At 51.4% G+C, this 24,567-nt stretch overlaps 10 protein-coding genes across 10 annotated transcripts; 7 read left to right on the forward strand and 3 right to left on the reverse strand.

The window, feature by feature from the left end:
* Positions 1 to 788: 788 nt before the first annotated feature.
* BDW74DRAFT_167175 (uncharacterized protein) lies at positions 789 to 5,150 on the forward strand (the record flags this gene model as incomplete). The annotated part of the gene is made up of 6 exons (XM_073726662.1): positions 789 to 951; positions 1,015 to 1,497; positions 1,547 to 2,540; positions 2,592 to 3,410; positions 3,651 to 3,763; positions 3,823 to 5,150. 6 exons carry the CDS (start codon positions 789 to 791, stop codon positions 5,148 to 5,150), a joined length of 3,900 nt encoding a protein of 1,299 aa, XP_073585250.1.
* Positions 5,151 to 5,205: 55 nt separating this feature from the next.
* Positions 5,206 to 6,025, reverse strand: BDW74DRAFT_150588 (mitochondrial 37S ribosomal protein uS13m). The gene is made up of 4 exons (XM_073724035.1): positions 5,957 to 6,025; positions 5,849 to 5,896; positions 5,503 to 5,769; positions 5,206 to 5,443 (listed from the first exon to the last, which is right to left on the reverse strand). Exons 1-4 carry the CDS (start codon positions 5,957 to 5,959, stop codon positions 5,399 to 5,401), a joined length of 363 nt encoding a protein of 120 aa, XP_073585251.1. The 5' UTR covers positions 5,960 to 6,025; the 3' UTR covers positions 5,206 to 5,398.
* Positions 6,026 to 6,211: 186 nt separating this feature from the next.
* BDW74DRAFT_150590 (peptidyl-prolyl cis-trans isomerase B) lies at positions 6,212 to 7,560 on the forward strand. The gene is made up of 6 exons (XM_073724036.1): positions 6,212 to 6,382; positions 6,464 to 6,541; positions 6,594 to 6,610; positions 6,673 to 6,776; positions 6,841 to 6,985; positions 7,040 to 7,560. Exons 1-6 carry the CDS (start codon positions 6,281 to 6,283, stop codon positions 7,233 to 7,235), a joined length of 642 nt encoding a protein of 213 aa, XP_073585252.1. The 5' UTR covers positions 6,212 to 6,280; the 3' UTR covers positions 7,236 to 7,560.
* An 830-nt stretch (positions 7,561 to 8,390) lies between these two features.
* BDW74DRAFT_150597 (DEAD/DEAH box helicase) lies at positions 8,391 to 11,621 on the forward strand. The gene is made up of 4 exons (XM_073724037.1): positions 8,391 to 8,740; positions 8,815 to 9,031; positions 9,125 to 9,192; positions 9,283 to 11,621. Exons 2-4 carry the CDS (start codon positions 8,835 to 8,837, stop codon positions 10,974 to 10,976), a joined length of 1,959 nt encoding a protein of 652 aa, XP_073585253.1. The 5' UTR covers positions 8,391 to 8,740; positions 8,815 to 8,834; the 3' UTR covers positions 10,977 to 11,621.
* Positions 11,622 to 12,343: 722 nt separating this feature from the next.
* On the forward strand, positions 12,344 to 15,552 carry BDW74DRAFT_150600 (putative INO80 chromatin remodeling complex (Ies1)). The gene is made up of 5 exons (XM_073724038.1): positions 12,344 to 13,113; positions 13,183 to 13,722; positions 13,776 to 13,829; positions 13,887 to 13,928; positions 13,977 to 15,552. Exons 1-5 carry the CDS (start codon positions 12,690 to 12,692, stop codon positions 15,251 to 15,253), a joined length of 2,337 nt encoding a protein of 778 aa, XP_073585254.1. The 5' UTR covers positions 12,344 to 12,689; the 3' UTR covers positions 15,254 to 15,552.
* A 544-nt stretch (positions 15,553 to 16,096) lies between these two features.
* Positions 16,097 to 17,501, forward strand: BDW74DRAFT_133948 (INSIG family protein). Its single transcript, XM_073722349.1, has 2 exons — positions 16,097 to 16,982; positions 17,043 to 17,501. The coding sequence occupies exons 1-2, from the start codon at positions 16,305 to 16,307 to the stop codon at positions 17,406 to 17,408; spliced, it is 1,044 nt and encodes a 347-aa protein (XP_073585255.1). The 5' UTR covers positions 16,097 to 16,304; the 3' UTR covers positions 17,409 to 17,501.
* A 564-nt stretch (positions 17,502 to 18,065) lies between these two features.
* On the forward strand, positions 18,066 to 20,609 carry BDW74DRAFT_133987 (putative amino acid transporter). The gene is made up of 2 exons (XM_073722350.1): positions 18,066 to 20,196; positions 20,245 to 20,609. The coding sequence occupies exons 1-2, from the start codon at positions 18,139 to 18,141 to the stop codon at positions 20,407 to 20,409; spliced, it is 2,223 nt and encodes a 740-aa protein (XP_073585256.1). The 5' UTR covers positions 18,066 to 18,138; the 3' UTR covers positions 20,410 to 20,609.
* A 206-nt stretch (positions 20,610 to 20,815) lies between these two features.
* Positions 20,816 to 21,832, reverse strand: BDW74DRAFT_150606 (pyruvate transporter MPC1). The gene is made up of 4 exons (XM_073724039.1): positions 21,704 to 21,832; positions 21,445 to 21,517; positions 21,130 to 21,288; positions 20,816 to 21,050 (listed from the first exon to the last, which is right to left on the reverse strand). Exons 1-4 carry the CDS (start codon positions 21,774 to 21,776, stop codon positions 20,975 to 20,977), a joined length of 381 nt encoding a protein of 126 aa, XP_073585257.1. The 5' UTR covers positions 21,777 to 21,832; the 3' UTR covers positions 20,816 to 20,974.
* Positions 21,833 to 22,307: 475 nt separating this feature from the next.
* On the reverse strand, positions 22,308 to 23,363 carry BDW74DRAFT_150608 (small nuclear ribonucleoprotein-associated protein). The gene is made up of 5 exons (XM_073724040.1): positions 23,199 to 23,363; positions 23,092 to 23,100; positions 22,965 to 23,036; positions 22,481 to 22,904; positions 22,308 to 22,428 (listed from the first exon to the last, which is right to left on the reverse strand). The coding sequence occupies exons 1-5, from the start codon at positions 23,223 to 23,225 to the stop codon at positions 22,346 to 22,348; spliced, it is 615 nt and encodes a 204-aa protein (XP_073585258.1). The 5' UTR covers positions 23,226 to 23,363; the 3' UTR covers positions 22,308 to 22,345.
* Positions 23,364 to 23,685: 322 nt separating this feature from the next.
* On the forward strand, positions 23,686 to 24,407 carry BDW74DRAFT_167179 (60S ribosomal protein uL5; the record flags this gene model as incomplete). Its single annotated transcript, XM_073726663.1, has 3 exons — positions 23,686 to 23,839; positions 23,958 to 24,207; positions 24,281 to 24,407. 3 exons carry the CDS (start codon positions 23,686 to 23,688, stop codon positions 24,405 to 24,407), a joined length of 531 nt encoding a protein of 176 aa, XP_073585259.1.
* Positions 24,408 to 24,567: the final 160 nt, after the last annotated feature.

Here is a 24,567-nt window from a genome sequence, read left to right on the forward strand (position 1 = left end):
TAGGTAATTTGGTTAGGAAGAATCTGGAGAAAGAAGGTGATTAGCTAGGGCTTATGGATATCGCCTTAACTGTACGCCAGATGGGATTCAAAACTAATCTATTAAGCATTGACAAGACAAAAGGGGGTGTTGCAGAGCCAAAATAGAAGGAGCCAACAGCAAACATTCAGCTAGTACATCACGCCCTCGACACGAGTTCTTCTAAGATGCAATGCTGACAACTGATGGAACGCTTGCCAGAACACAAACTCACAAAGATCGAGCAATCAGAGTCAGGGCCAAGCTTCGGGAGAATAAACGAGCCAACTCGTTAACTTCTGTGGAGACTGGCAATCAACTTGCTGTCTCGTAAGCTGAGTGTAGAGGGGTCGTCGTATCGGGGAAGTGCGGAGTGAAGCTATAATTCCGTTCTCGTCCCGAATCAGCAAGCCAGGGACTTAGAAGTAAGCACTTCAAGACACCCTCAAAGTTAGAAACGGATTCTCTCAAAGATAGTATTCCAAGACACCGAAAATGAATATGGAAGTCGCAGAGAGCCCCTCCATGAGGCACAAAATCCACTTGCGACGGAAGGCGGTCAGGTACCAGCTCCGCAGTCACATGGGTCGAGAGCTGGTGTCAACCTCATATGGATGGTAGTCAACAAACGACGTTTTGCTTGATATCTTAACCCGTTAAGATCCCGATCGGCATTTCTACCTGGTAAAAACGCCCGAACCCGGTTTCTCTTTGCAGATGGTGGTTGGTTGGTCAGAATACTTGGAACTCACACGAAGACACGATTCAACATGTCACACCCTTCGGAGACGGAGATATGCAAAGCAGTCATAGACTTTGCTTCTGAAGGTACATATCCAGATTCGGAGCAGGTAGTGGCAGCTGAATTCCCGTTGTCAGCTCTTTCAAAAGAACTGGAGCTCATCACGCACGCTAGAGGCGAGGTGGAGGCAAGTATTGCGGCGACTCCCAAGTTTATGGTCTGTTGGCAGCGTGCTGACCTCGGGGACTAGACAGAGATTAGCGCATTGAGTCAAGATAATGATTTCGATATCGATGATTGGATATCGCAAGCGAAACAGCTGCACTCAGACCTTGAACGATCGCGACTCACTGCGCGGGAAATTGTTAAGCAGCACGAGAACACGAGGCCCCTCGAGCTGGAGGTGGAGGACGCAGCTGCCAAAGTTGAACTAGTCGAGACGGAGATTGTTTTCAATAAAGCCGTGACGGACACACTAGAGCAGGTCCAATGTCTCTGTCAACAGCTAGATGCCATACGGCCCCTTTACGAAGGTGGACAATTTACGGAGGCTATTGACAAATTGGAGGCGATCGAACACGCTATAAACCTCGACAGCTGTTTTAAGAACACCAATGTATTGATGTTGCTCTCAGAAAACGCTGCCGCTATGCGTCATGAAATTGTCGAGTCTCTTCGCAGCCGCTGGAATCAATGCTTTGAGCTCGACCACAAAAACGGAAAATTGACCATACTTGGTAAGTGATCCACGAAGCTTGCACTGGGTGCGACACTGATGGTCAGCAGATGATGTATTGGCAGAGACTATCCTTGCCCTGGAGCGCCTCAATGAGCTTGCTTCAACCAACGACCGATTTCAAAAGGAGCTATTTTTCACGATTCTAGATCCAATACTGTGCCCTAATCTTGATGGTCTTAGTCACGGCGTTCAAACTGAAGAGTCATCGATTATTGTCGATGCGAAGCCATCCCGAGCCTCAATCTCGGATGTGCTGGGCCATGTTGTCAAAGTCCTCAGCTTCATTCGCCGCTCCATGCCGGCGTCCATTTTAACCTCAATTTCTGACTCATTCATTCCTGCCATCTCGTCAAAGTTGTTATCCCACTGGTTGTCAAATGCGATACCGACGGAACTAGATGCTTTGAGTGATTTTGAGGCCACGTTGAACCACGTCCTTGAATTCACCAAGACCATCGAGTCCCTTGAATGGAATGGCCAGGAGGAACTGGTCTCCTGGACAAACCAAGCCCCGCGCTTATGGTTGACTAGACGGAGAGTCGACTCGTTGGACCAGGTCCGCAAGGTGCTTGCTGCCAGCAAAGGGGATCCCCAACAGGTGGAAAGAGTCGAAAAGCGGCAGGTGTCTGAATCAGATGAGGTATTAGTAGACAACTCAAACTCGGATGATTGGGATGCCGGCTGGGACGACGAAAAAGACGACGCCCAAAAGAACGACGAGGAAGATGTTAGCGCCTGGGGGTTAGACGATGATTTGGATAATTCCAAGGCCGCAAAAGACGACATCGTCTCGGCCCATGATGACGATGAAGCCGGAGATGCTTGGGGCTGGGGAGACGAAGACGAAGGCGAAAACCAGCTTCAGGCAGAAAAATCCCAGCCAAAGAAGCCAACTGGAGCTCTTACCGACAGAGTCAAAACTTACGATAGCCCCAGAGAGATAACGTTGAAGGAAAATTACACGATAACCGATGTGCCCGACTCAATTCTCCAGATCATCCAGCAACAGGTTTCAGACTCGGAAATCATATCTCAACCCTCGTATGTTCTGACCTAGTTCATCAAGTCAATCCGGACTAACAGACTTGCCAGACATTCTAGTATGCTCGTATCCTCCTCTGGAACCGGCCTCCTTGCTCTCCCAACATTGATCCTTGCGATGTTCAAAGCAACGGCGCCGTCATTTTACAGTCTCAAACTCAAAGCTGGCCAGATGTATCTTTATAATGACAGTTTATATCTCGCAGACCGAGTGCGTCAACTTGCAAATGACAAGCAGCTCTCGAGGCTCCATGGCGACGTCGAAGCTCTCGAGAAGTTTGGCAAGTTAGCCTACAGCAAGGAGATGCAAACGCAGCGAACCATTGTCACCGACCTTTTGGATGGTGCCCAGGGCTTCAGTCAATGTTCGGAACAACCTTTCCTCGGCGATTGCGAGAATGCTGTGAGCGCAACGGTGGATCGACTGCGGACTGTTTACAAGGAGTGGCAGCCAATACTCTCCCATTCGGCCTTGCTCCAGGCAATTGGGTCTCTGGTTTCAACAGTAACTGAGAAAATCATCATCGACATTGTGGACTTGGGTGATATATCCGAGTCTCAGTCTCAAAAATTGGTTTCTTTCTGCAATCAGTTATCGAAACTAGAGACTCTGTTCCTGCCTGAAACCTCGGACAACGCTGAGCCGGTTCCGATGACCGCTGTCTATGTGAGGAACTGGCTCAAGTTTCAGTACTTGGTAAATATACTTGAAAGCTCTTTGGCCGACATTAAGTTCCTCTGGGTCGAGGGAGAGCTGTCTCTCGAATTCTCGGCGAATGAGGTTGTTGATCTGATTGAGGCTCTTTTTGCAGAGTCCGATCATAGACGAAGGGCGATTACAGAAATCAAGAGAACATCCAGAGGCTTATAGTGTACATAGTCTAATATGAATATTTTATTTCGCATTGATACTCCAAGGTTCATGGCCTAGACCCTAGACTATTTCACGATGCGGGGAGTTTTCCGCACTTGGCGCAAGTGGCCGCATCGCGCGCCGTAATTTTTTTCCTTCCGCCAAGCGGAGATTTTCTGTCCGCAGTGGATGCGCAGAACTCGTTGTCGCAGGTAATACAAACCCTTTTTCCCAGTTTAGTCAAATATGGACATCAGCCAGGAATCTGCTTCATCGCAAGCCGCTCAGCGGCAAGTGCGCGTGCAGCTCACCAGTAAACAGGAAGATGTTGCCTTGCCAGAGAATACTGGCCCGATCTTAGTCCCTACCGGTCAGTCATATGTTTGCGACTTGTCTCATTGAGCAGTATACTTAACCTCAACTCTGCAGGGTTGAAGCGATATGCACTCTCGACGCTGGTGAACAATCTTTTGAGCAATGACAAGCCCATCCCATTCGAGTTCCTTATCAACGGATCCTTTCTCCGAACATCGATTGATGAATACCTTACGGCAAACGGAATATCAGCAGAAACCACGTTGGAAATTGAGTACGTCCGCGCCTTAATACCGCCATTGCATATTGCCTCCTTTGAGCATGATGATTGGGTGAGCTCGGTCGATGTGCTTTCCGCTTCGTCGCCTGCTTCAGCAGGATCTACTCCCCGTGGTCAAGAACGGATTTTGTCCGCAAGCTATGATGGTCTGCTTCGGATCTGGAATATGTCCTCCCAGGTGATCGCAACCTCTCCATCACCGACAGAAGGCGGACATACATCATCTATCAAGGCCGCGGAATTTATTTCTGCGAACTCAATTGTGTCGGCAGGTCTCGACCGGACAGTGCGTTTATGGAAGTACTCCGAGCGTGAAGATGGCTTTTCAGGAACTATCGCTCCGCAGCTCGAGCTTTATGGGCATAAGTCAGGAATCAACTCTTTAGCCGCTCACGCATCCTCAAATCGCATCCTCTCGGCTTCAGCAGACAACAGCGTTGGCTTCTGGTCCACCAAGAAATCAGACGCTCCTGCCGCGCCCGAAAACCTGCTCCCATCAGCTGCATCTAGGACGTCTAAGAGGAGGAAGCTGAACGCCGCCGTGAGCGTGTCGCAACGCGGGCCGCTAGCGCTCCTATCCGGCCATACTGCCCCTGTGTCTGATGCGATTTTCGATGCGAACGACTCAACAGTCGGATATTCGGCATCTTGGGATCATTCGCTGCGTACGTGGGATCTTGTCACCGCCGCTCTAGTTGACACCCGGACAACGTCCCATTCTCTGCTTTCGCTCCTACACCTGCCCGATCACAACCTCCTCGCCACAGGAACATCCGCCCGTCATATCACTCTTATAGATCCACGTGCCTCGGCAGCCACTATTTCGGCCATGACACTCAGGGGCCATACGAACGCTGTGGTTTCCTTAGCCCGTGACCCAAACAGCGCGTATGGCCTTATCAGTGGTAGCCACGATGGCACATGCCGAATCTGGGATTTGCGTGCTACGAAAACCGATAAAGGCGGAGCCGTGGGCGAAAGCGTATATTCCATTTCGCGCAAGAGCTTGGAGGAGGAGGGCAAGGCGAACAGCAAACGCGTGGGTGGCGAGGGTGTCAAGGTGTTCAGTGTTTGCTGGGATCGTGAGGTGGGCATTGTTAGTGCTGGCGAGGATAAGCGGATTCAGATAAACCGCGGCGAGGGTGTACTATCGTCTAATTAGTTTGCGTACATATAGAATCCGGGTGGCCTACGGGGTACATATGAACAAAAGTTTATCAATTCTCCTCCCTTCCTATGCAGAATTAGGTTTTGTCCATATCGTACATTCCGCAGATTTCTAGAAGCAAACTACCAATAAAATACATAATATTTACATACAACGCCTTGCCATGCCCCCATGAAATAACCTAAGCGGGCCGCCAAAGCGACTCAAGCGGACTGAGCAAAAAAACCAGAAGACGAACGCATTTAGAGTCGTCTGTCGATACGGTTGAGCCTGATTGGGATTTTGTTCTATAGAAGCCAATCAGTATATCATGTCTCATCCTCATTAGCAGTAGGACTAAACTCACGTTGTTCCTTGTCCTCTGTCCTCGAACCGGCAAACCCAACGCATGGCGCCGACCGCGGTATGTTCCCGTCTCCTTTAAGCGTTTAATATCATCAAGGACCTGTCTTCGGAGATCGTTTTCGATTTTCATGTCTGAGAGCACGGCCGTCAAGTCAAGGACCTGCTTGTTCGCCAGGTCGCCGACCTTGCATGTGTCGTGGATGTGGAAGCGGGACATGATGCGCGATGAGACTTGTGGACCGACGCCGAAGAATTTCTGAAGGGATTTCTGTAGCAAAAGACTCGTTAGATTCGAGGTCGGTCAACCGGCGCGCCGTATGCTGAGGCTTCAATGACGGGGTTCTTGCCTTGACGAGCTGAGCCTCAGGGAAGCTCACACCTAGGATGAAAACCACCTGGCTGGAGATTAGTATTTTGTTCGACGGTTACAAGGTAGCGATCGGTATCCGACGTACCATTCTGACTGCTGTTTGGTCTTATCTCAATGAACTTCGAGCGCGTTTTGCCTCGAGTGCGGGAGAAATTGAGGCTCGCAACAGCGTTCTTCCGGTATCTCAGATGCATCCGAATATCATGGTTACAGTGAGCGCACGGGCCCTCTGGTAGCCCAGGCTGCCAGCATCGTTTTAGCTGTATGTGATTAACGTTATCAGGATAAATTACCGCTAGTCTCATGATAACGCAAGCTGTCCTCCGCCATTATTCAAGCTCCGGTCTCCTCCTGATCTTCAACCGAATCCTCTTACTATCACCTTCGAGCGATAGGGGCATTCTGAACAATGGCAAACCTTCAAAATCTTTTCTTATCTTTCTTCTTGGTCCTGGCCGTTGGCTTGGCTCTGGTTAATGCTGAGCCCCGCGGACCTAAGATTACCAACAAGGTAGGTCATGATCCTCATGGTCAGGATTATCGCGCCTCTATTACTGCTGTCGGTTTGTTTTCTAACTCCTGCAATCTGTAGATCTACTTTGACATTCAGCATGGCGACGAAAGCTTAGGCCGAATTGTCCTAGGCCTCTATGGCAAGACCGTCCCTGAGGTAAGTATCACTCCCTATATAGACCAGGTGCTTGCACTAACACGACCTATAGACGGCTGAGAACTTCCGGTATGGCCTATGGATTGATTAAACTTACCGAGTGATCAATCACTGACAGTGTATCTTTTCAGTGCTCTTGCTACCGGCGAGAAGGGCTTTGGATATGAAGGATCTAACTTCCACCGTGTGATCAAGGACTTCATGATTCAGGGCGGTGACTTTACTAAGGGCGATGGTACGTTATATTTATCTGATATTGTAGATTCTCTCCACATGAATGTTGACACGTCAACAACAAGGCACTGGCGGAAAATCCATCTACGGCGCCAAATTCAAGGATGAGAACTTCAAGCTGAGGCACACCAAGACCGGTCTTCTGAGCATGGCCAATGCCGGCAGGGACACCAATGGCTCTCAGTTCTTCATCACTACTGCTGTCACTCCGTAAGTCACTCCGAGTCTCAATCGTGTATCACATTAGTGCTGACACCTGCCCAGCTGGCTCGACGGTAAGCACGTCGTTTTTGGCGAGGTTCTTGAGGGTTATGACATTGTCGACAAGATCCAGAACGTCCCCAAAGGTCGCAGCGACAAGCCTCTTCAGGACATTAAGATCGTCAAGAGCGGCGAGCTAGAATTCGAGGCCGATGCCGCCGAGGAAGGTGATAAGAAAGGTAGCCACAACGAGCTATAGAGCCGTTCCCGGCTCCATACCCGCCATATAGAAGCCCGATGCTGATGGGTTCTCATATGGAAAGCCTTGCCGACCAGCCAACCGTCTGAACCATATGAAACAATTGAGGTAGCAGACACGCCTGCTACATTTGATCACTCTTCTTCCATGTTCCCTAGAGTAGCAATGCTCGTCGTGGTTATTGGTGTGGTTGTACTCTTGGTAAAGAACAGGAGGAAGATCAAGGGCTATTACGGGAGAGAAGAGGAAAAGAACATTGTCTAAATAAAGTAGATATGAACTTTCACTCTGTATTCGGAAATTCAGTATGCTGCACGCCGTACACCTTCACCATCATCTGATATTAAAGCCGACCATTCTCTGTAGTCTCTTCCCATATTCCCCGCCGCATGCACGGCATAGTGGCAAAAGCTAGTCACATGACGCCAGCTGGAATTATAGAGCAGTGGCGTGCTCAGGCGAATCCGTCATTTAGATCTAATCTATGATGTAGATATTTGTACTCCGGAGTAGAAAATTGATCCTGTCGGGCAAAATACTACTTGGCTGGTTCTATTACACATATGGCCTTGCATCATAGGGTTGGGCTGGGCCAGAGCCCGGGAGGCAGTACGGAGTACGACTGAGTAACTTTATGTACAACAAAGCCCTAGACTGGGGTGGTTACTGGTCAAGACGCAGAGACACGCTCCGACTTTCAGGCCGGGTTAATTCTCCTCTGTAAGACTTCGAAACTACAGCGTAACAAGACATCTCCAAGATGAGAGGCCCTGGGGTCAAACGCTGTGGCCAGCCCGCTGCTATTTGGCGGCATTCTGATTGGGGGTTCGACTTCGCGGTGGACTTGGTCTTTTTTTTGCCTTCGTTTTACCGGTAGACGCCCAGATGAAAGAGAAAAAAAAATTCCTCTGAACCACAGGCTGTAACTACTTGGATGAACACGAAGGCAACTTTAACCAGCAGCAGAGAATAAGAGCCAAACAGTAACACTGGATTATCTTTTTTTTGCATGCGTAGTTCCACTGGGATTGATTTAATACGCTGGTGAAGCAACACTGCGAGCCTGGCTGACACTTGCGGACTAAGCCTTTCTTGCCTCCTCTCCTCGCCCACAAACCTTCTTACTCTCTTTTCTTCTTCCCTCTCCATCCTCCTCCTTAAACCCCCGTCTTCTCCAGACATCCTAATCAAAAAGTATTTTCCTTTTCAATATCCGACTCACGTATCGTCCCTTTCTTTTACTGATTTACTTTTTCCTCCCTTTTTGCACTTAATAGAGGGTTAGATCGGGAGATCACCTTGTTTCTTCGATTCAAAACACTTTCTCTTGTCATCCGATTCTTTGTGTTCTATTCTGCGATAGAGCATCTTGGGAATCTTCCTGGCCCTGCTTTCTACGGCTCTCTTTTGTCTCAATCCGCGAGAGATTATTGATTGCTCTGCTCCCGTCCGAAGCGAGAACAGATCCGCACTTTTTGACAAGCTCATTTTCGACTTTTTACATCGTACGTGATTCTTCCTATTCCTCTTTCCTGCGCCCCCTGCGATCTTTTTGGCTTACGGTTGGTGGATATGATAGTTTTGTGAAATACCGCAAAAATGGCCGACGGCTTGAACATGGGTAGCCTGACCCTCGACGACTCTCAGCATGCGCCCGCTCCTGGAGGCCCCCCCTCTGGCGGAGGCCGCTCTGCCTACATCCCCCCACACCTCCGTCAGCGCCAGGTTGGTGCCAACGCCGACGGAGCCTCTGCTCCTCCCCCAGGCCCTGCAGGTGGCTCGTGGGGCGGTCCTCGGTACGTGTGTCACGTTTGAGCTATGCTAGGGTCTTGTAGTGCCCTAGGATATTGCTTGAATCATCAATCCACTGACTTTTCTTCCTTCAACAGAGGTGGCCCCCGTGGCGGTAACTGGGCCAATGCCAATGCTCCTGATTTCAGCCCCCGTGGTCCCAATGGTAACACCGACACCAACACCGGCAACACCGGCTGGACTGCCACTGAAGGCAGCCGTCCATTATTCAACCCAAATGCTTACGGAAACCCAGGTCACGCAGGCGGAGGCGGCTACGCTGGTGCCTCAGCCCGAGGATCCGGAGATGGCCAGTGGCGCGACGGCAAGCATATCCCTGGTCCCGCGAACGCCCGTCTGGAGCGCGAACTTTTCGGTGTCCCCAACGACCCCACCAAACAGAACACTGGTATCAACTTCGCCAACTACGATGATATCCCTGTCGAGGCTTCCGGTCACGATGTCCCTGAGCCCGTTAACACATTCACCAACCCTCCTTTGGACGACCACCTCATTTCCAACATTGCCCTCGCCCGCTACCAGACTCCTACCCCCGTCCAGAAATACTCGATCCCTATCGTCATGAACGGCCGTGATCTCATGGCTTGCGCTCAGACTGGTTCCGGAAAGACAGGTGGTTTCCTTTTCCCCATTCTGTCCCAGGCTTACCAGAACGGTCCTGCTGCCCCCCCTCCTTCTGCGGCTGGTCAGTTCGGTCGCCAGCGCAAGGCTTACCCTACTTCCTTGATTCTGGCTCCTACTCGTGAGCTTGTCTCTCAGATCTTTGACGAGGCTCGCAAGTTCGCTTATCGCTCTTGGGTTCGCCCTTGTGTCGTCTATGGTGGTGCTGATATCGGCTCTCAATTGCGCCAGATCGAGCGCGGCTGCGACCTTCTCGTTGCCACTCCTGGTCGCCTTGTTGATCTCATTGAGCGTGGCCGTATCTCCCTCGTCAACATTAAGTACCTGATTCTTGACGAAGCTGACCGCATGTTGGACATGGGTTTCGAGCCCCAGATTCGTCGTATCGTCGAGGGTGAGGATATGCCCAACGTCAACGACCGCCAGACTCTCATGTTCTCGGCCACCTTCCCCCGTGACATTCAGATGCTGGCTCGTGACTTCCTGAAGGACTACGTTTTCTTGTCCGTCGGTCGTGTTGGATCTACGTCCGAGAACATCACCCAAAAGGTCGAATACGTTGAGGATCACGACAAGCGCTCCGTTCTTTTGGATATTCTTCACACTCACGGCACCACTGGTCTCACTCTTATCTTCGTTGAGACTAAGCGTATGGCCGATGCCCTGTCCGAGTTCCTGATCAACCAGCGCTTCCCCGCTACCGCCATTCACGGTGACCGTACCCAACGTGAGCGTGAGCGTGCCCTCGAGATGTTCCGTTCCGGCCGGTACCCCATCCTTGTTGCTACCGCTGTCGCTGCTCGTGGTCTTGATATCCCCAACGTCACCCACGTCATCAACTACGATCTTCCCACCGACATTGACGACTACGTCCACCGTATTGGTCGTACCGGTCGTGCTGGTAACACCGGTATCGCCACTGCTTTCTTCAACCGTGGCAACCGTGGTGTCGTTCGCGATTTGATTGATCTCCTCAAGGAAGCCCACCAGGAAGTCCCCTCCTTCTTGGAGAGCATTGCTCGTGAAGGTAGCGGATACGGCGGTCGTGGTGGCCGTGGTGGCCGTGGTCGTGGCGCCAACGCTACCCGTGATATGCGTCGCATGGGCGGTGGCGGCGGCATGGGTGGTGCTCCCTCGTATGGCGGCGGCGGCGGCGGCGGCTTTGGCGCTCCTGCTGGCGGATACAGTGGTGGTGGTTACAGCAGTGCCCCCTCCTATGGCGGCGGCGGTGGTGGCTACGGCGGCGGTTACGGCGGTGGTGGCTATGGCAATCCATCTGGCCCTACTGGACCTTCTTCCTGGTGGTAAACGAGAGGTTGTGGTTTTTGACGCAGCCGTCGGGTGTGATTGGCTCTTTTTCTATTTGTTTCCTCCCTCCTGCTTGATGGTGATGGGATACGATCAGAACATGTCCTGAGCTTGCTACATCGGTAGCGTATCACAGGGCCGGCTTTGTCATGATGCAACGACTCGATTTAGAATTTCGTTTTTCTTGTTGATCCCCCTTGGGCAATATGCGGTGTTACCTGCTACTTTCCACGCATTTCCAAATCTCGTTCAATGTTTGTTTTTATTTTGTTTTTAGACATGGCCTTCGATGTGGTCTGGGCTCGTTGTTCGACTCTCGATCATTCTACGTCATGGTCGAAATTTTCGAGTCGGCGTTGCATGATCATCATAGACTGCGTTGACTTTCTCCTACGACCGCTTCTACCAGATACCCATTTTGTTCTCAGGCGGCCATATGGAGATTGACGACGTGTGCCGAGCAGGCTATCCGACTTTTTTCGTGTAAAGCGAAGTGCATTTTATGATTTTCCTCTGCTTGGTGCTACAGCAACTGCATCGACCGTGTCTTACAACATAGAGTTTTTCACTTTGCCAGTTTCGGTTTCCTCAGGGGGGTTCGTTTTTATGCCTTTTCATCTTCCCGCGCACATGTCTCTTTCTTTTTTTTTTTTTTTTTCAGTCTTCTCGAAGCCATACCTCCTTCTCTGACCTAGGTCTCTTGCCTATGATGTTCGATATCAAATGGGTCTTTTCTGGCGCGGGGAAATGCTTGCGGGACAGAAGTTTGACTTCTACGGAACCAGGGCCAAATATTTTCTCCTAATTCTCATTTTGTTTTACTCCTCACGAGAAGTCTTCAGGCCTTCCTCGCCGAGTACTGCTTTCAGTGCACTACACTCACGAAACAGTCATACGCGAAATCATGACGGATGGGTGATAGAGAGATGGGATTCTTTGCATTATATCTGGCGTTGGCTTGCTGCTACTTCCACCAAAATCTACAGGTGCCTTGTGGAGGCTGACATTGAACGGGGTCTCTCTTTTGTTATGATCATTACTCGGATTCGTGGAGGGCTGGCATTATTCGTGATTGAGCGGCGTGAATCTATCCTCGCATGTCTGTAGCGATATGCCGAAGACGGGCTCTTTACGGGAGACTGGGTCTTGAGAAGGAGCTAGTCGCAATTTATCAAAAGTTTGATGCTCATCAAGTTCAAGTAAAATGTAGTATCCTGTAGAGTGTAGGACTGTAGGACATCTCAGAATGACGCCTGGGAGAGATGGGTCATTACCGAGGATTACTAGCGGTAATTAACATCGCGAAGTGGCTCGCCATTACAACTCGGGGCGTGTATGGCTTAGAATAATCGCGGTCCAGCGTCAACCCCAGCTCTCACGCTGCCCCAAGGCTCCTAACTCTTCACTTTCCAGTACCCCTTTCATCCTATCTCCTCCCGCCTCCTCCCGCCCATTTCTCTACCCCATCTCCTTTTTCTTTATCTATCCTATCACCTTTGCCGCAATCATTCTCATCAGGCCCATCCGCCCATCAACTTGAATACTTCTGCCGCATTATAGCTTCCCGAATTCTGCCCTATCGTTTGCCGAGTGCGCCTCGCCCTTACAGGGCACGTGGTCGCGAAGTCCTCGCTAGAGAGTATAACGTCACCTTAATAAACTATTCAAGCCTCTATTTTCCACAACATAAGGCCCCCGCCGTTCCAATTCGCAATGGCCGACGTCGAGAGCGCCGGCGTGGACGATTCGTTTGCGCAATCCGAACCTCATGATGAACAGCAGATCCACAACATGACGGTTGGCACAAGACGCCAACCGAACGGGACGATCGGATCGGTTTACTCTGGTAACAAGATCAGGCATTTGAAGAAGGAGGACGGCATTCCTTTGTGGCGCAAAGATATCCAGTATCAGTTTCTCAAGCTCGTCTTCGAGGACAAGACGCCGGTCTTTACCCGTTGGCCTGATGGGGAGAAAAACCTGGATTTTGCAGATATCTACATCGACGCTATGGCGAGGAGCAGCAAGACCAGCAAGATCCTCAAGGACAAGCTTCAAAGCGACAAGCAGGCTGCGATCAGCATGGCCATGGTTTGTCTGCTGGTCAACTTCGGGCGGATGAATACAACCCTCAATTGTACGTTTCTGTTCTGTGCTTGCTCCGCCCTGTTATCCGCTCGTTGTTGCTTACCTCGTTTGATTCCAGTCTTTCCCGAAATGCGTGCTCAGCTGCGAACCTACCACTCCATCCCTTCGTTACAGGCGCATCAGGACCCGAACGCGTACAAGCAGCTACAAGATGCCCCCCGCCTCAAGTCTATTCTCAAGGGTGCATCGGAAGATGTGGACCAGCCCAATACCTTGGATAAGATCAAACGTGAAAACATACCCCGTACCAACCCGGTGAACCTGATCTTCGTTCTCGCGCAGTATGCGCCCAAGGTGTCAGAGATGCACTTCTTTCCTCCCCGGGATTTCTTCGACCTTGTCATGCGGTCGACATTGAGCAGTCAAACTCGAGCAAAGGCCTTCTTGTGGCTCATGTGGTGGTATCTGGAGAGTGACTTCTCCCGTGAGGCTGCACTCAATAACCCCTTCGGTCCTGGCTTAGAGGGTGAAGGAACCGGAGGGTTGCCGATCAAAGTTCCGTCTTTCGATATCCTCACCGAAGATCAGGCCGATGAGGAAAATGTTGACACTCAATCTGAGATCGAATATGGAGAGGAGAAGCGCTTGGAACGTAAACGTAAGCTACCGCTTGGATCTATACTTCTCCGACATTGCTGACATCCTATTAAGGAATTTTGGAGGAAGAGGAGCCGACTCCCAGAGCACCCAAGCGTCCTAAGAAGAGTAAGGTCTCCCCAAATGACAAGTCTCGCCAACTCCGTACTAATACCTCTTCTAAAGTGCCCTATTGGGATTACCAATATTTGAAGCAAATGGAGCCCGGTAAGCTGCGTCCAACCTTTGAGAAAAGCTTCGCACTAATACGTTCAGGCACCAAAATTCATTCGCGTCAATTCAGTAACAAAGGAGATGCGTACAGAGCGGCGGCAGATTCCGACGATCTGATTGAGTTTCGTAACCCTGATGGGTCAATTCGGTCTACTGTGAAGATGCCTAGGGACGAAGACTACGCCTACCATACTGGCGGTCTCGATGGCCCATCTCCGCGCATTGTGCTAAGGACAAAGGCGGAAAACACTCCCGACGCCGCGTCCCCGGCACCTCCAGGCTCAGGCCACCCTATTCTGAATCGTTTCGTCACTGAAGCTTCCCCTCATCACTCAGGTTCAAGCCGGCGGCCTCGACCACTTACCCAACACCAGTTAGCTGTCGAGCGAAATCGACGGCAACGCATCGAGTACATTCTAGCGAAGCGGAAAGCTGATGCGTACCGCTTGCTCCGTGTCAAGAGGATGATTGAGACTCCTTTTGCCCGTCACGGACGCTTGTTGCACAATCTGCCAGATGGCTATGACACCGATGACGACAAATCTTGGGGGAAGGGAGGACTTTTGCCAAATCCGGAGGAAGAAGAGGATTTTGGCGAGTGTGCGAGTTTTTACTTATCGGTTATACGCAAGGCAGCCAGACGACTAGATCGATGGGACTATGAGGATGCCAACGGGCCGAAGAGAGACCGCAAGAAGGAGCGGGAAGACCGACAGAAGGCAAGAGAGGAAGCAATGGAACTTGACGATGATTTAGACGGCAAACTGTCAGCCAAGAGCAGAGCTCGGGCCCAGCGCAATGCCAAACGCAAACTTGCTCGAGCGGCCGCGGCGACGTCCACTCCGAATGCCTCAACCTCCAAGTCAGCTACATCCCGCTCGAAAGGCGGCCGAAGTCGGAATCGACGCGATGGAAAGGTGGCCGCAGCGACTTCTCATGGGTTGGACACACCGAGTCGGGATGATGCCCTTTCCCCAGCACCTGGTGATTCGGAAGGAGAGGAGGCTCTTGATGACATTGATCGGGAGCTTCTGGGCGAAGGCAGTGGCGATGAGGATGACATGCCGTCCCGCGGACTTCAAGTCTCGCGCCCCGCGGAACTAGGATATGACGACAGTTTCCTGGGTGGGGACGCTGACGATGTTGACGCCTTGTCATCTGATGACGAAGATGAGGAGGCGGAAGACGAGGAGCTTGATGACATGGATGTCGAGGGTGAGGCTGACGATAATCTGTCGGTACCCGGCGGAGAAGGCCGTTATGCAGCAAGCGATGTCTCGGGGGCCGACTATGCAAATGGCAAACGGGGATGGGAATGAGCACCAAAAATGGGCCGCTTCCCCTAGCCATGACAGGGGCCAATGGCGTGTAGGATTAGGTTTTTTCTTTTCAAGCTCACATACTGCTCACATACTCAAAAGCTAGACGGCCGAATGTCCATTAATATCAACATTCAATGTCTTTGCCTCCGGGGGTCCTGTTTCTATCCCCGTTACTTCTTCACCGGGTTCCTGTTTATGCTTCTACCTAGATTCATAGTCCAGCGTTCCGATAGAAATTAATGTACCCCTGCGCCTGGTCCAGAATGAAATCACGGGGACAGGTAGCGCGACAAAAAAAAAGCAACCCCATCAAGTATATAGTAGTGACATACCGGTAAGCGTGGCTTGCCACCACTGATACTATCTAGAACAGTAAACATTCAGCCTGAGCACCAAGCCTCATGACGTCCGGCAGGTTGCGGCCGAGGTTTGGAGTAGTGATCAGCAAGATGCAAGCTGAGTTGAGTGAAGATGACTCGTTGACGCTCGCTGGCGCGTGGCGCACATGACCGAAACTGTTGAACGTGAAGAGATCTACTGAGGCGCTCAACAGATAATGCCTTATGCTGTTTGTTGTATACAGTCATCAAGCTTTTCTCAATGGTCATTCGCTTGTCAGGCCAGGAACGCATCAAGGACCAGGAACCTCTATTCCGTAGGTGTCTGCCTACTCGTACCACTGTCCAGTGTCCACTACAGTTGGCAGACTGCAGTCAACTGATAAAGCGTGCCCTCCCCAGCTTCTCCTGCATAGGCCAGTGCTCAGTGCTCCACACTAGCGACATATTTCTCCTCCTCTTCTCCTCTCCAGGCTCTCCTAGTCCTGAGACTACTGCTGCAACAATCCCTGTGAATTATTGGGACTGCTATTTATGGTTGAGTCAACTCGCTGTTCGCCTCCTCCCACATTCTGTTATTAAGCTCGCCGTCCGCCGATAGCGAACTTCCAAACAACTCTCCGCTCTCAAACTCTACACTTTTCTGCTTGTCATTTACACCACTTCTTTTCCAGTGCTTGGTTTATCTCCATCGCCCAAATACGTCCATCATGTCCGACGACGAAGCTCGCATTCTTCGTCCTCGTCCGCAGCGTGTGTTTCGCGTCAACGACTCCTCCGGATCGTCTACTCCCGCGGAGCCCTCGAACACGGGCACCCTGACTCCCAAAGAACCTGGCTCAGCCGCCATTAGTCGCAATGGGTCTATCATGAACCTCACATCGCCCACTCTTTATGGCATCTACTCGCCCACGGCTTTCGAAGGTGTCCGCGATGAGGACAGTGCCTGGGGAACAGAAGCAGACCCGAATGGCCCAAAAGTTCCGCCCACGCTGGCTGGAAGAAGAACAGAGTCTGCTGCTGTCCTCCGCACCAGGTCGCGTCTCAGTCACGGCCTGTTCCGCGGCGTTATCCTGCCGCAGACAATTAGGAGCGCGCTGCTCTTCGCATTTGGTGTCGTCTACGGCATTATCACCATCCATCTCCACGAAAACCACTGGATTACGCCGGTTAAGCTCGAATACACCCATTTCTATGGGTCATGGGAATATCTGGGATTCTGGGGCTTGACCGGAGTCGCCATGGGGAATGTGCTTCCTTGGCTGGATTCGTATCTTGATGGGGCTGTCGCAGAGGGGAAGCAGTCTGGCAATAGCTCCGCGGAGCTTCTCTCCTGGTCCGCGGTGGTTCGCAGTGTCGGAGCTTTTGTGGGTATTGCGTTCGCCATGGTAAACACCCTCCCATGTCAACTATTTGAGTGAATACTAGCTAACATACATTGCCTATAGCGTCGCACACCCTGGGAGTCCACAACCCAAGCATCTCTTACTTTGGCCCTTGTCAACCCTGTCTTGTGGTACCTTATTGACCGCACCAAGACTGGCTTCTTCCTGTCGACGACCCTAGCCATCGGCGGAATGGGTCTCTTGCTAGGCCTCAAGCCTGACTTGATTCCAGCAAATGAGTCGTCCGCATCCGCCATCCCTGCTCTCAACGGTACCGGGGCGGAGGCTGCCCTGGTGTCCGGGCTTACACAGGAGAGCATGGCAGTCCGGACGTGGATTGCTAGCGTTCTATTCTGCGCGTGTGTATGCTTTGGAAACATCGGCAGACAGCTCGCCGGAGGGTCTCGTCGCGAAACGGTGAAGTCGTGATTTTAGTCTCGGGCGTTTTCTTTCAATATCCTTTTCTATCAGAAACGATATATGTTTCTCGATCTGAGTCTCTTCTCTTAATAATAATGTCAAGTATTCCGTTCGCGTGTCATATACCCGCATAACCACAATCATGAGAATGAAAGCAAGTTTCAAGCAGCATACGTCCACGCCAACTGACCTATTATGCCCAGTCAAGCCAGTGCATGTGCGCAGGCTGGTAGCCTGGTACACTACGCTACGAAGCAACCTTTAAAAAAGTCTTCTTGTCGAGAGAAGGTTGTAGAACCAATCATTGCAGTCCCTCCCATAGAGCCTGATGGCCTGGCAGACACTGCACCCAAGATCGATACTCTGCTTTGCAGTCTGTCTCCATTCTGTATGACGATTTCCGTACTTCATAGGTCCCTATCTTAGATAGTTTCCTTTGTAGGAACGCTTTTTGAAGAATGTGAAATTTGCGTTGTTCATGTAGAAGAAAAGAAAAAAGAAAAACGGGTGCAAATTTCGGGCGTGCGTTTTTGTATGTGCTTGTGTGGTCTGTGCGCAGAGACATCACGTGCTAGCATTGGCCTCCATTCCACGTGATAGCTCTCCATCCCCCTGCCTACGGAGTACGGAGTACGTCCCTCACCATCTGCCAGAGCTTCGAATTCATAGCAGCTGTGCGACCTGCTACCTGTCGTACTCAATCTATTTGGTCGCCCTATAATTATCCAGTTTCACCGTGATGGAATCACCTGGAAGGTACGACAATGGAGAGGGCCCGTCGTCATCTCCCAAGCTTGGGTCATCTCCGATAGCGACCTCCGCACGCCGTTCACGGTCCCCGGCGCCAGATTCTATAAGACATGCCTCGATAGCCCGACTGGCTTCTCCGGTCCCGTCGATATCCAACTCCGTTTCTTCGAGACAGATACCAGTTCCGATTCCCACAGACGAGTCACAAGACCTCGGTCGAGTCGATAACCTCTCGTCGCTCCCCGGCCCCGGGCAGTCCATGATCGCTTCTGCTCTTCAGGACAGTAGTGGCCGATCACCTCCGAGATTTGGGACTCCACCAAGACGCGCTGAGTCCCCTGCTTTCAACCAGAACCCGCAAATCAGATCGAACTATGGCTCTTTTGACCATAAACCATGGAGGGAAGGCTCGGAGTATTCTGCAGCGCCGTACGAAGACCCGGAGATCGTTAAGAGGCACTTGGTGCTGCCACTTGAGAGCCGGGATACTCAGTCCTCGGGGGACGGTACGGATAACGCAGAAGATGAGTTCTCTAGCTTGCGACTGCAAGGCGGCGACATCACTAGACAAGTCTATAGATGGGCAGAGGATGCGGAAGAGGGAGGTTCCGTAAGGAAGCCTCAGCGGAGCAGAAGTTTCAGTCTGAATAGGCCTACTCCCGAGGAGGAAACTATGAACATTAACAGCATTCGCGTCCCAGGAGGTTTCCGAAGAGATTACTTGCGCAGGGCCGCAGGGAGCCCTGCTCCACGAGATTCTGCTGCACGTCACGGAGGATCCCCTGCTCCGCACCAGATTCCCACAAGCAGCTTCCTTGAATTTCTTACACTCTACGGCCACTTTGCCGGTGAGGAATTGGAAGAAGACGACGAGATGCTTGGACCCCATGAGTATTTCTCCTCCGAAGCTTGGGACGAAACAGAAGAACGAGAACCCGGTGAGGATTCTGCGCTCCTCCGCCCTGAGACTCCTGGCAAGAGGAGGCGCAAGCCCCGTGGAGGGACCGGAACGACCACTAGAACCGGGGCAGCACTTCTTCTTCTCAAGTCATTTGTGGGCACTGGGGTCCTGTTTTTGCCGAGAGCCTTCCTCAACGGGGGTATGCTTTTTAGCAGTCTGGTACTCCTCGCCGTCTCGCTGCTCAGTTTCTACTGCTTTATCCTTTTGGTAAACGCACGACTAAAGATTGAGGGCTCCTTTGGTGACATTGGAGGCGCACTCTATGGAAAACATATGCGTCGCATTATTCTTGGTTCCATCGTCCTTAGCCAGTTGGGATTTGTGTCCGCATACATTGTGTTTACGGCTGAGAACCTTCAAGCCTTTGTCCTTGCTGTTAGCAATTGCAAGTCTTTCATTGACATCAAATTCATGGTGTTGATGCAATTGGTCATCTTCCTGCCCCTCTCGCTAATTCGGGATATCAGCAAGCTTGGTTTCACTGCGCTCATTGCGGATTTTTTTATCTTGCTAGGCCTGGTCTACCTCTTCTATTATGATTTCATCACAATATCTGCGCAGGGTATCGCCGAGATATCCTCGTTCAATCCTTCGACTTGGACGCTTTTTATTGGAACTGCTATCTTTACCTATGAGGGAGTTGGTCTTATTATCCCTATTCAGGAGTCGATGAAGCACCCCAAGCAGTTTACAGGTGTTTTAGCGGGCGTTATGGTTATTATCACGATCATCTTCCTAGCAGCTGGTGCTGTCAGCTATGCCGCGTACGGGCCTGCAACCAAGACCGTCATCCTCCTTAACCTCCCGCAAGATGACAAGCTTGTGAATGCGGTTCAGTTCCTCTATTCATTGGCCATCCTTCTCAGCACTCCGCTCCAACTCTTCCCCGCCATCCGCATTATGGAGAATGAGCTCTTTACCCGCAGCGGCAAGTATAACCCCGGCATCAAGTGGAAGAAGAACGGCTTCCGGTTCTTCCTCGTCATGATCTGCGCGTTTATCGCCTGGGGTGGTGCCGAGGACCTCGACAAGTTTGTTTCCCTTGTCGGTAGCTTTGCATGTGTTCCCCTCATCTATGTCTACCCGGTATGTCCCTTTCCCTCTTTATTCTCATCCATAACTAATCGCAAAAAGCCCCTCCTCCACTACAAGGCTTGCGCGCGGACCACGGGTCAGAAACTCGCAGATATCGCACTCACCGTCTTTGGAGTCGTCAGCTGCATCTACACTACCGCGTTGACCATCAACAACTGGGTGAACGGCGATAACGCCAAAGCCCCAGGGTACTGTGACGCATGACACTAGTTCTTGTACAACTCATTCAACATCATCCCCGCTCTCTTTCTTTAGCTTTCAGCTGTTCATAGAAGGGCCTTCATGTATAGACGAACGACATGCCACTGATCTGATACAAATTGTTATGGAAGCAAGCAGCAAGCAATCACGCACGAAGGCACGCCTGGCTCACGATGAAGCCGGTAGATGTCTCTTTTTTTTTTTTTTTTTTTTTTTTTGGATGTCCATTGTCCCCTTTACAACATTGTTCAATTACACATCTAGCCATGATTTGATTTGGTTTTGATATACATAGCTTGAATACACTCACCAACTCTCGTCATGGTTCATAATGACATGGTAGATGTACACCTACGGAGCACTTTCGATCTTCCATTAAACACCACCTGCCCAAATGCAATGAGACTCTTACAGAACTACCCTCGTCCCGATATCTCCAACTAAGAAGAACACCATCGACCAATCACACCATCCATTCCTAGGTAAGTACAATGCCGGTCTATGATAAGTATATAGGTAACAAGGGGATGCCAGATCACCGCTAGCGCTGTTTCCTCCTACATATCTCTTATTTGCCCGCCTCAGTAGCCTCCATGCCCTTCTGCACACCTTGCGCAGCAAGTGCAGCTTCACGGCCTCCCCAGCTATGAAACGTTAGCAGAGTTCATCGCGGCATATGGCAGAACAGCACGGAGAGAAGAGGGGAAGGGACCGGGCACATACTTCCAGTAGTTCAGATAACGGTAACCCTGGGTACATTGGGCGGAGAAGTTGATGGCGTGGCAGGCGAAGAGGAGGTAGTTCTTGGGGGAGACAGCGAGGGCGTAGCGCATGAAGGTTGCGGAGTAGATAACCAGGGCACCGGTCATTTGGCCGGAGATGCTGGAGAGTAAACCGTGTTAGCTTGGTGTTGCTTATGCTTATCAGGCGGGTTTTGAAGATGCGACTGCCGGTATCAATTCCGCGACAGCAAAGCTAGGTGCTCAAGATCTGGCAGCGAGAGACAAGAAATCCGATTGCAGACGTAAGTGAACGTACATTTCGGGGTCTTTCTGGGTGTCCATCACGGCCGCAACGGGGATACCGAAGTTGGAGACGGGGCCCCAGAAATCTAGAGAAAAGGAGTATTATTAGCCATTGTCTCTCGGATATTTCTTATCATCGCATAGCGATAGGCAGAATGCCATTAGATGGTAGATAGTGTATGCGTATGTCGTCGTATCTCGACCGCAGCTTGATGCGGCCGATTTCGGGAACGGGCTTGGAAGGACAAAAGACGGAACGCCGGGCAACTTACGTGTTGAGCAGACATAGTCGGCAACCTTGTTGGACCGGATCTTTGCATTGATTGCTTTAATAACGGCGGCCATCTTGCAGGACGTGGGGTGAACGTGTAAGACAGCTGCTGGTCAGCGACTGAATAGACAAGACTCGAGGGCACCCATTTTGGTCATCACCGAAGCGCGGGTTCGCTGCCGAGCGGAGCCTTCTCTGGCGTCACGTGAGGTACTACTATATGCACTAGGACAGATACAACAAAGGAACAAAGGCTTTTGATTTGGTGTATTAGAATCACTAAATAGCGCTTGAGACATCTCTAGCATTACAGATTTCCCCCAAGTATGTTCCATATTGTTTCTCTCGGGCAATCCTTGCATCCGCACACGCCGCAACGCCTTGGCCTTGTAGAATTTGAGGTGCTGCTCCCAATCCCAGAATAGCCGGGTGGCTGGGCAGCTCTTTTGGTTCCAGTTTTATTTCCCTTGTCCTTCGTCGGTGTTAGTGCACAATGCAGCCGCGGTTGTATTGTTGAGCCATTATATTACACCTTCAAGGTTAAATCACCGTCCTCCAAAGCCTGGGGGAGGATATCCCCGGCCCTGTCCAGGAGGCTGGAAACCAGGTGGAGGTTGGAAGCCGCCAGCTAGAGCAGGAAAAGTCAGTTGACATAACCACACATTCTCAGACGGATAGACTCACGAGCCTGGGGAGCACCGAATCCGGGAGGAGGAGCGAAACCAGCTAATGCTTGTCAGTGTCATGTATCAAAATATCATTTTGGAGTTGCACTTACGAGGACCTCCGGGACCTCCGGGACCTCCGGGACCTCCACGTCCACCGAAGCCAGGAGGAGGGCCACCAGGGAAACCACCAGGAGGGAATCCGGGAAAACCGCCTGGCGGTGGGGGCCCACCAACACCGGCGGCGGGTCCTCCAAGTCCGACAGGCAGACCACGTCCAGCGGGTTTGCTAATTCCAGGGCCGGCGGCGAGAGTGGCAGCGGCGGGCACATTAGGACCGCCACCAAGTCGTGCTGAGGGATCGGCCGGGGGAGGTCCGTCGACGGAGCAGGAAACAACGTGAGTACCGCGCACGATTGTCAGACCAAGCGTTCGCTTTTCTTCGGCTTCAACGAGGGGCGCGTTTCCGGGGGCGGACTTGGCTTTCCGCTTGACACGGCGGAATTCTTCTGTATCGGCCAGGACCAGGTTCATGTGCTGGAAAAGTTAGTAACATTATCCATAGCTTCCAAGCGCATCAATTGTTGGTAAGCGCACCTTATCGAAGGCGAGCATCTGACCCGTCATCTGCCGTCCATCGTTCAGGGTAACTCTCATCCGGTAGTTGATCTGAACTCATGTTAGATTTTGACGCGGTGAACTAGGTGCGCTCATCGACACATACGAGGTTTTGCTAGATAGAAAGCGATAGTTAGCTATGACACCAGTAAATTATTCCCAATCGCTTAATTGCGAAAGAAGTAAAGAGTGGTGTAGGCGGCATAAACTCACCATCTTTCCCTGCTTGTTGGCGGCCATGTTTGCTGAAAAGCGCGCACGAATGCGACTTGAGAGTAGAACCAAAGAATGTGTGTGACAGAGTCAGCAGAAGAGGACCTTCTAGCTTGTCGTGGCTTCAGCACCTGCACGCTCCGAGGGAGTTTAGGTTTGGCCAGGCAAAGAGCTTAGTTACTGACACTTGCGGCACTTGCTGCTAAGTTGGGTCTTGCGGGTATCGATGACCCGTGACTTTGGCGCGCGGCTCCGCGCCTAGGTGCCAGCCCAGATTTGCCAAGCCGCTAAGGGCTCTCGCTTCCCACACATCCACCCACAGTCGAACTTCACACAACTTTCGCCCGATTCGAGATTCCTTGAGATTCTTCCATTCAACGTCGACCAGTCCACGCCAAATCAGTCGCCATGGTATGTTGAAAAATCACCTACAGCAAGCTCACGATTTTTATTGCATAGTTTCAGGAACTAATCTTCAACGCCAATAATGCAGTCGGAAGCCAAGGACAAGAGCACCAACCCCATGCGCGAGCTGCGCGTCCAGAAGCTCGTGCTCAACATCAGTGTCGGCGAGTCTGGTGACAGACTTACCCGTGCTGCTAAGGTGCTCGAGCAGCTGAGCGGTCAGACTCCTGTCTACAGTAAGGACGCCCGAATCGATAAACCCCGTTCGAAAGCGCAGAGAAATAGAACGGAATCTTTCTGCTGGAGACGATGGAAAAGAATGGCATGGCTGACCGAGGTGGAATCGCACAACAGGCAAGGCCCGCTACACCGTCCGTACCTTCGGTATCCGCCGTAACGAAAAGATTGCCGTCCACGTTACCGTCCGTGGCCCCAAGGCTGAGGAGATCCTCGAGCGTGGCCTCAAGGTCAAGGAGTACGAGCTCCGCAAGCGCAACTTCTCCGAGACCGGTAACTTCGGTTTCGGTATCTCCGAGCACATCGATCTCGGTATCAAGTACGACCCCAACATTGGTATCTACGGCATGGACTTCTACTGCTGCATGTGAGTTGGGCCCTATACACTTAGGAGGCCAGGTTCTTCTGAAAGAGGGGTATCAGAACTGACGCAGGGACAGGACCCGCCCTGGTGAGCGTGTCGCCAAGCGCCGCCGCTGCAAGGCCGCCATTGGTGCCAACCACCGCATCAACCAGACTGAGACTATGCGCTGGTTCAAGCAGCGCTTCGACGGTATCATCCGGTAAATTTCTATATCCGACTCCGGGGTTTTCGTCAAAGCGGTGGGCTGTGTTTATGAATCGATCAAGGAAAAAATCTTCTGGCGGGCGTTCTTCTATCGAATGGTGATATTCGCTCTGTCTTCTACCACGGCATGAGATATAGGCGTGTTAGAATACCAAACCC

Source organism: Aspergillus multicolor (assembly GCF_047715735.1).
Source record: "Aspergillus multicolor strain CBS 133.54 unplaced genomic scaffold BDW74scaffold_8, whole genome shotgun sequence".
NCBI lineage: Eukaryota > Fungi > Ascomycota > Eurotiomycetes > Eurotiales > Aspergillaceae > Aspergillus > Aspergillus multicolor.

Bases quoted from the DNA above. Each gene is read 5' to 3' on its own strand.
- BDW74DRAFT_150588 (XM_073724035.1), bottom strand. The intron at 5,770-5,848 runs GCAAGAACCCCG...CTTTTGCTACAG, and splicing joins CTGAGGCTCAGCTCGTCAAG to AAATCCCTTCAGAAATTCTT. The intron at 5,444-5,502 runs GTGAGTTTAGTC...TGGCTTCTATAG, and splicing joins GACAGAGGACAAGGAACAAC to AACAAAATCCCAATCAGGCT.
- BDW74DRAFT_150597 (XM_073724037.1), top strand. From the start codon at position 8,835: ATGGCCGACGGCTTGAACATGGGTAGCCTGACCCTCGACGACTCTCAG. The intron at 9,032-9,124 runs GTACGTGTGTCA...TTCCTTCAACAG, and splicing joins GGCTCGTGGGGCGGTCCTCG to AGGTGGCCCCCGTGGCGGTA. The intron at 9,193-9,282 runs GTAACACCGACA...ACGGAAACCCAG, and splicing joins CAGCCCCCGTGGTCCCAATG to GTCACGCAGGCGGAGGCGGC.
- BDW74DRAFT_150608 (XM_073724040.1), bottom strand. From the start codon at position 23,225: ATGGCCGCCAACAAGCAGGGAAAGATG. The intron at 22,905-22,964 runs GTGCGCTTACCA...TAACTTTTCCAG, and splicing joins AGATGCTCGCCTTCGATAAG to CACATGAACCTGGTCCTGGC. The intron at 22,429-22,480 runs GTAAGTGCAACT...GACAAGCATTAG, and splicing joins CGGAGGTCCCGGAGGTCCTC to CTGGTTTCGCTCCTCCTCCC.
- BDW74DRAFT_133987 (XM_073722350.1), top strand. From the start codon at position 18,139: ATGGAATCACCTGGAAGGTACGACAATGGAGAGGGCCCGTCGTCATCT. The intron at 20,197-20,244 runs GTATGTCCCTTT...AATCGCAAAAAG, and splicing joins CCCTCATCTATGTCTACCCG to CCCCTCCTCCACTACAAGGC.
- BDW74DRAFT_150606 (XM_073724039.1), bottom strand. From the start codon at position 21,776: ATGGCCGCCGTTATTAAAGCAATCAATGCAAAGATCCGGTCCAACAAG. The intron at 21,289-21,444 runs GTACGTTCACTT...TTTACTCTCCAG, and splicing joins ACCCAGAAAGACCCCGAAAT to CATCTCCGGCCAAATGACCG. The intron at 21,051-21,129 runs GTATGTGCCCGG...AACGTTTCATAG, and splicing joins CGTTATCTGAACTACTGGAA to CTGGGGAGGCCGTGAAGCTG.
- BDW74DRAFT_150600 (XM_073724038.1), top strand. From the start codon at position 12,690: ATGGCCGACGTCGAGAGCGCCGGCGTGGACGATTCGTTTGCGCAATCC. The intron at 13,114-13,182 runs GTACGTTTCTGT...GTTTGATTCCAG, and splicing joins GATGAATACAACCCTCAATT to TCTTTCCCGAAATGCGTGCT. The intron at 13,929-13,976 runs GTAAGCTGCGTC...TAATACGTTCAG, and splicing joins TTTGAAGCAAATGGAGCCCG to GCACCAAAATTCATTCGCGT.
- BDW74DRAFT_150590 (XM_073724036.1), top strand. From the start codon at position 6,281: ATGGCAAACCTTCAAAATCTTTTCTTATCTTTCTTCTTGGTCCTGGCC. The intron at 6,383-6,463 runs GTAGGTCATGAT...TGCAATCTGTAG, and splicing joins GACCTAAGATTACCAACAAG to ATCTACTTTGACATTCAGCA. The intron at 6,777-6,840 runs GTACGTTATATT...GTCAACAACAAG, and splicing joins TGACTTTACTAAGGGCGATG to GCACTGGCGGAAAATCCATC.
- BDW74DRAFT_133948 (XM_073722349.1), top strand. From the start codon at position 16,305: ATGTCCGACGACGAAGCTCGCATTCTTCGTCCTCGTCCGCAGCGTGTG. The intron at 16,983-17,042 runs GTAAACACCCTC...CATTGCCTATAG, and splicing joins TGGGTATTGCGTTCGCCATG to CGTCGCACACCCTGGGAGTC.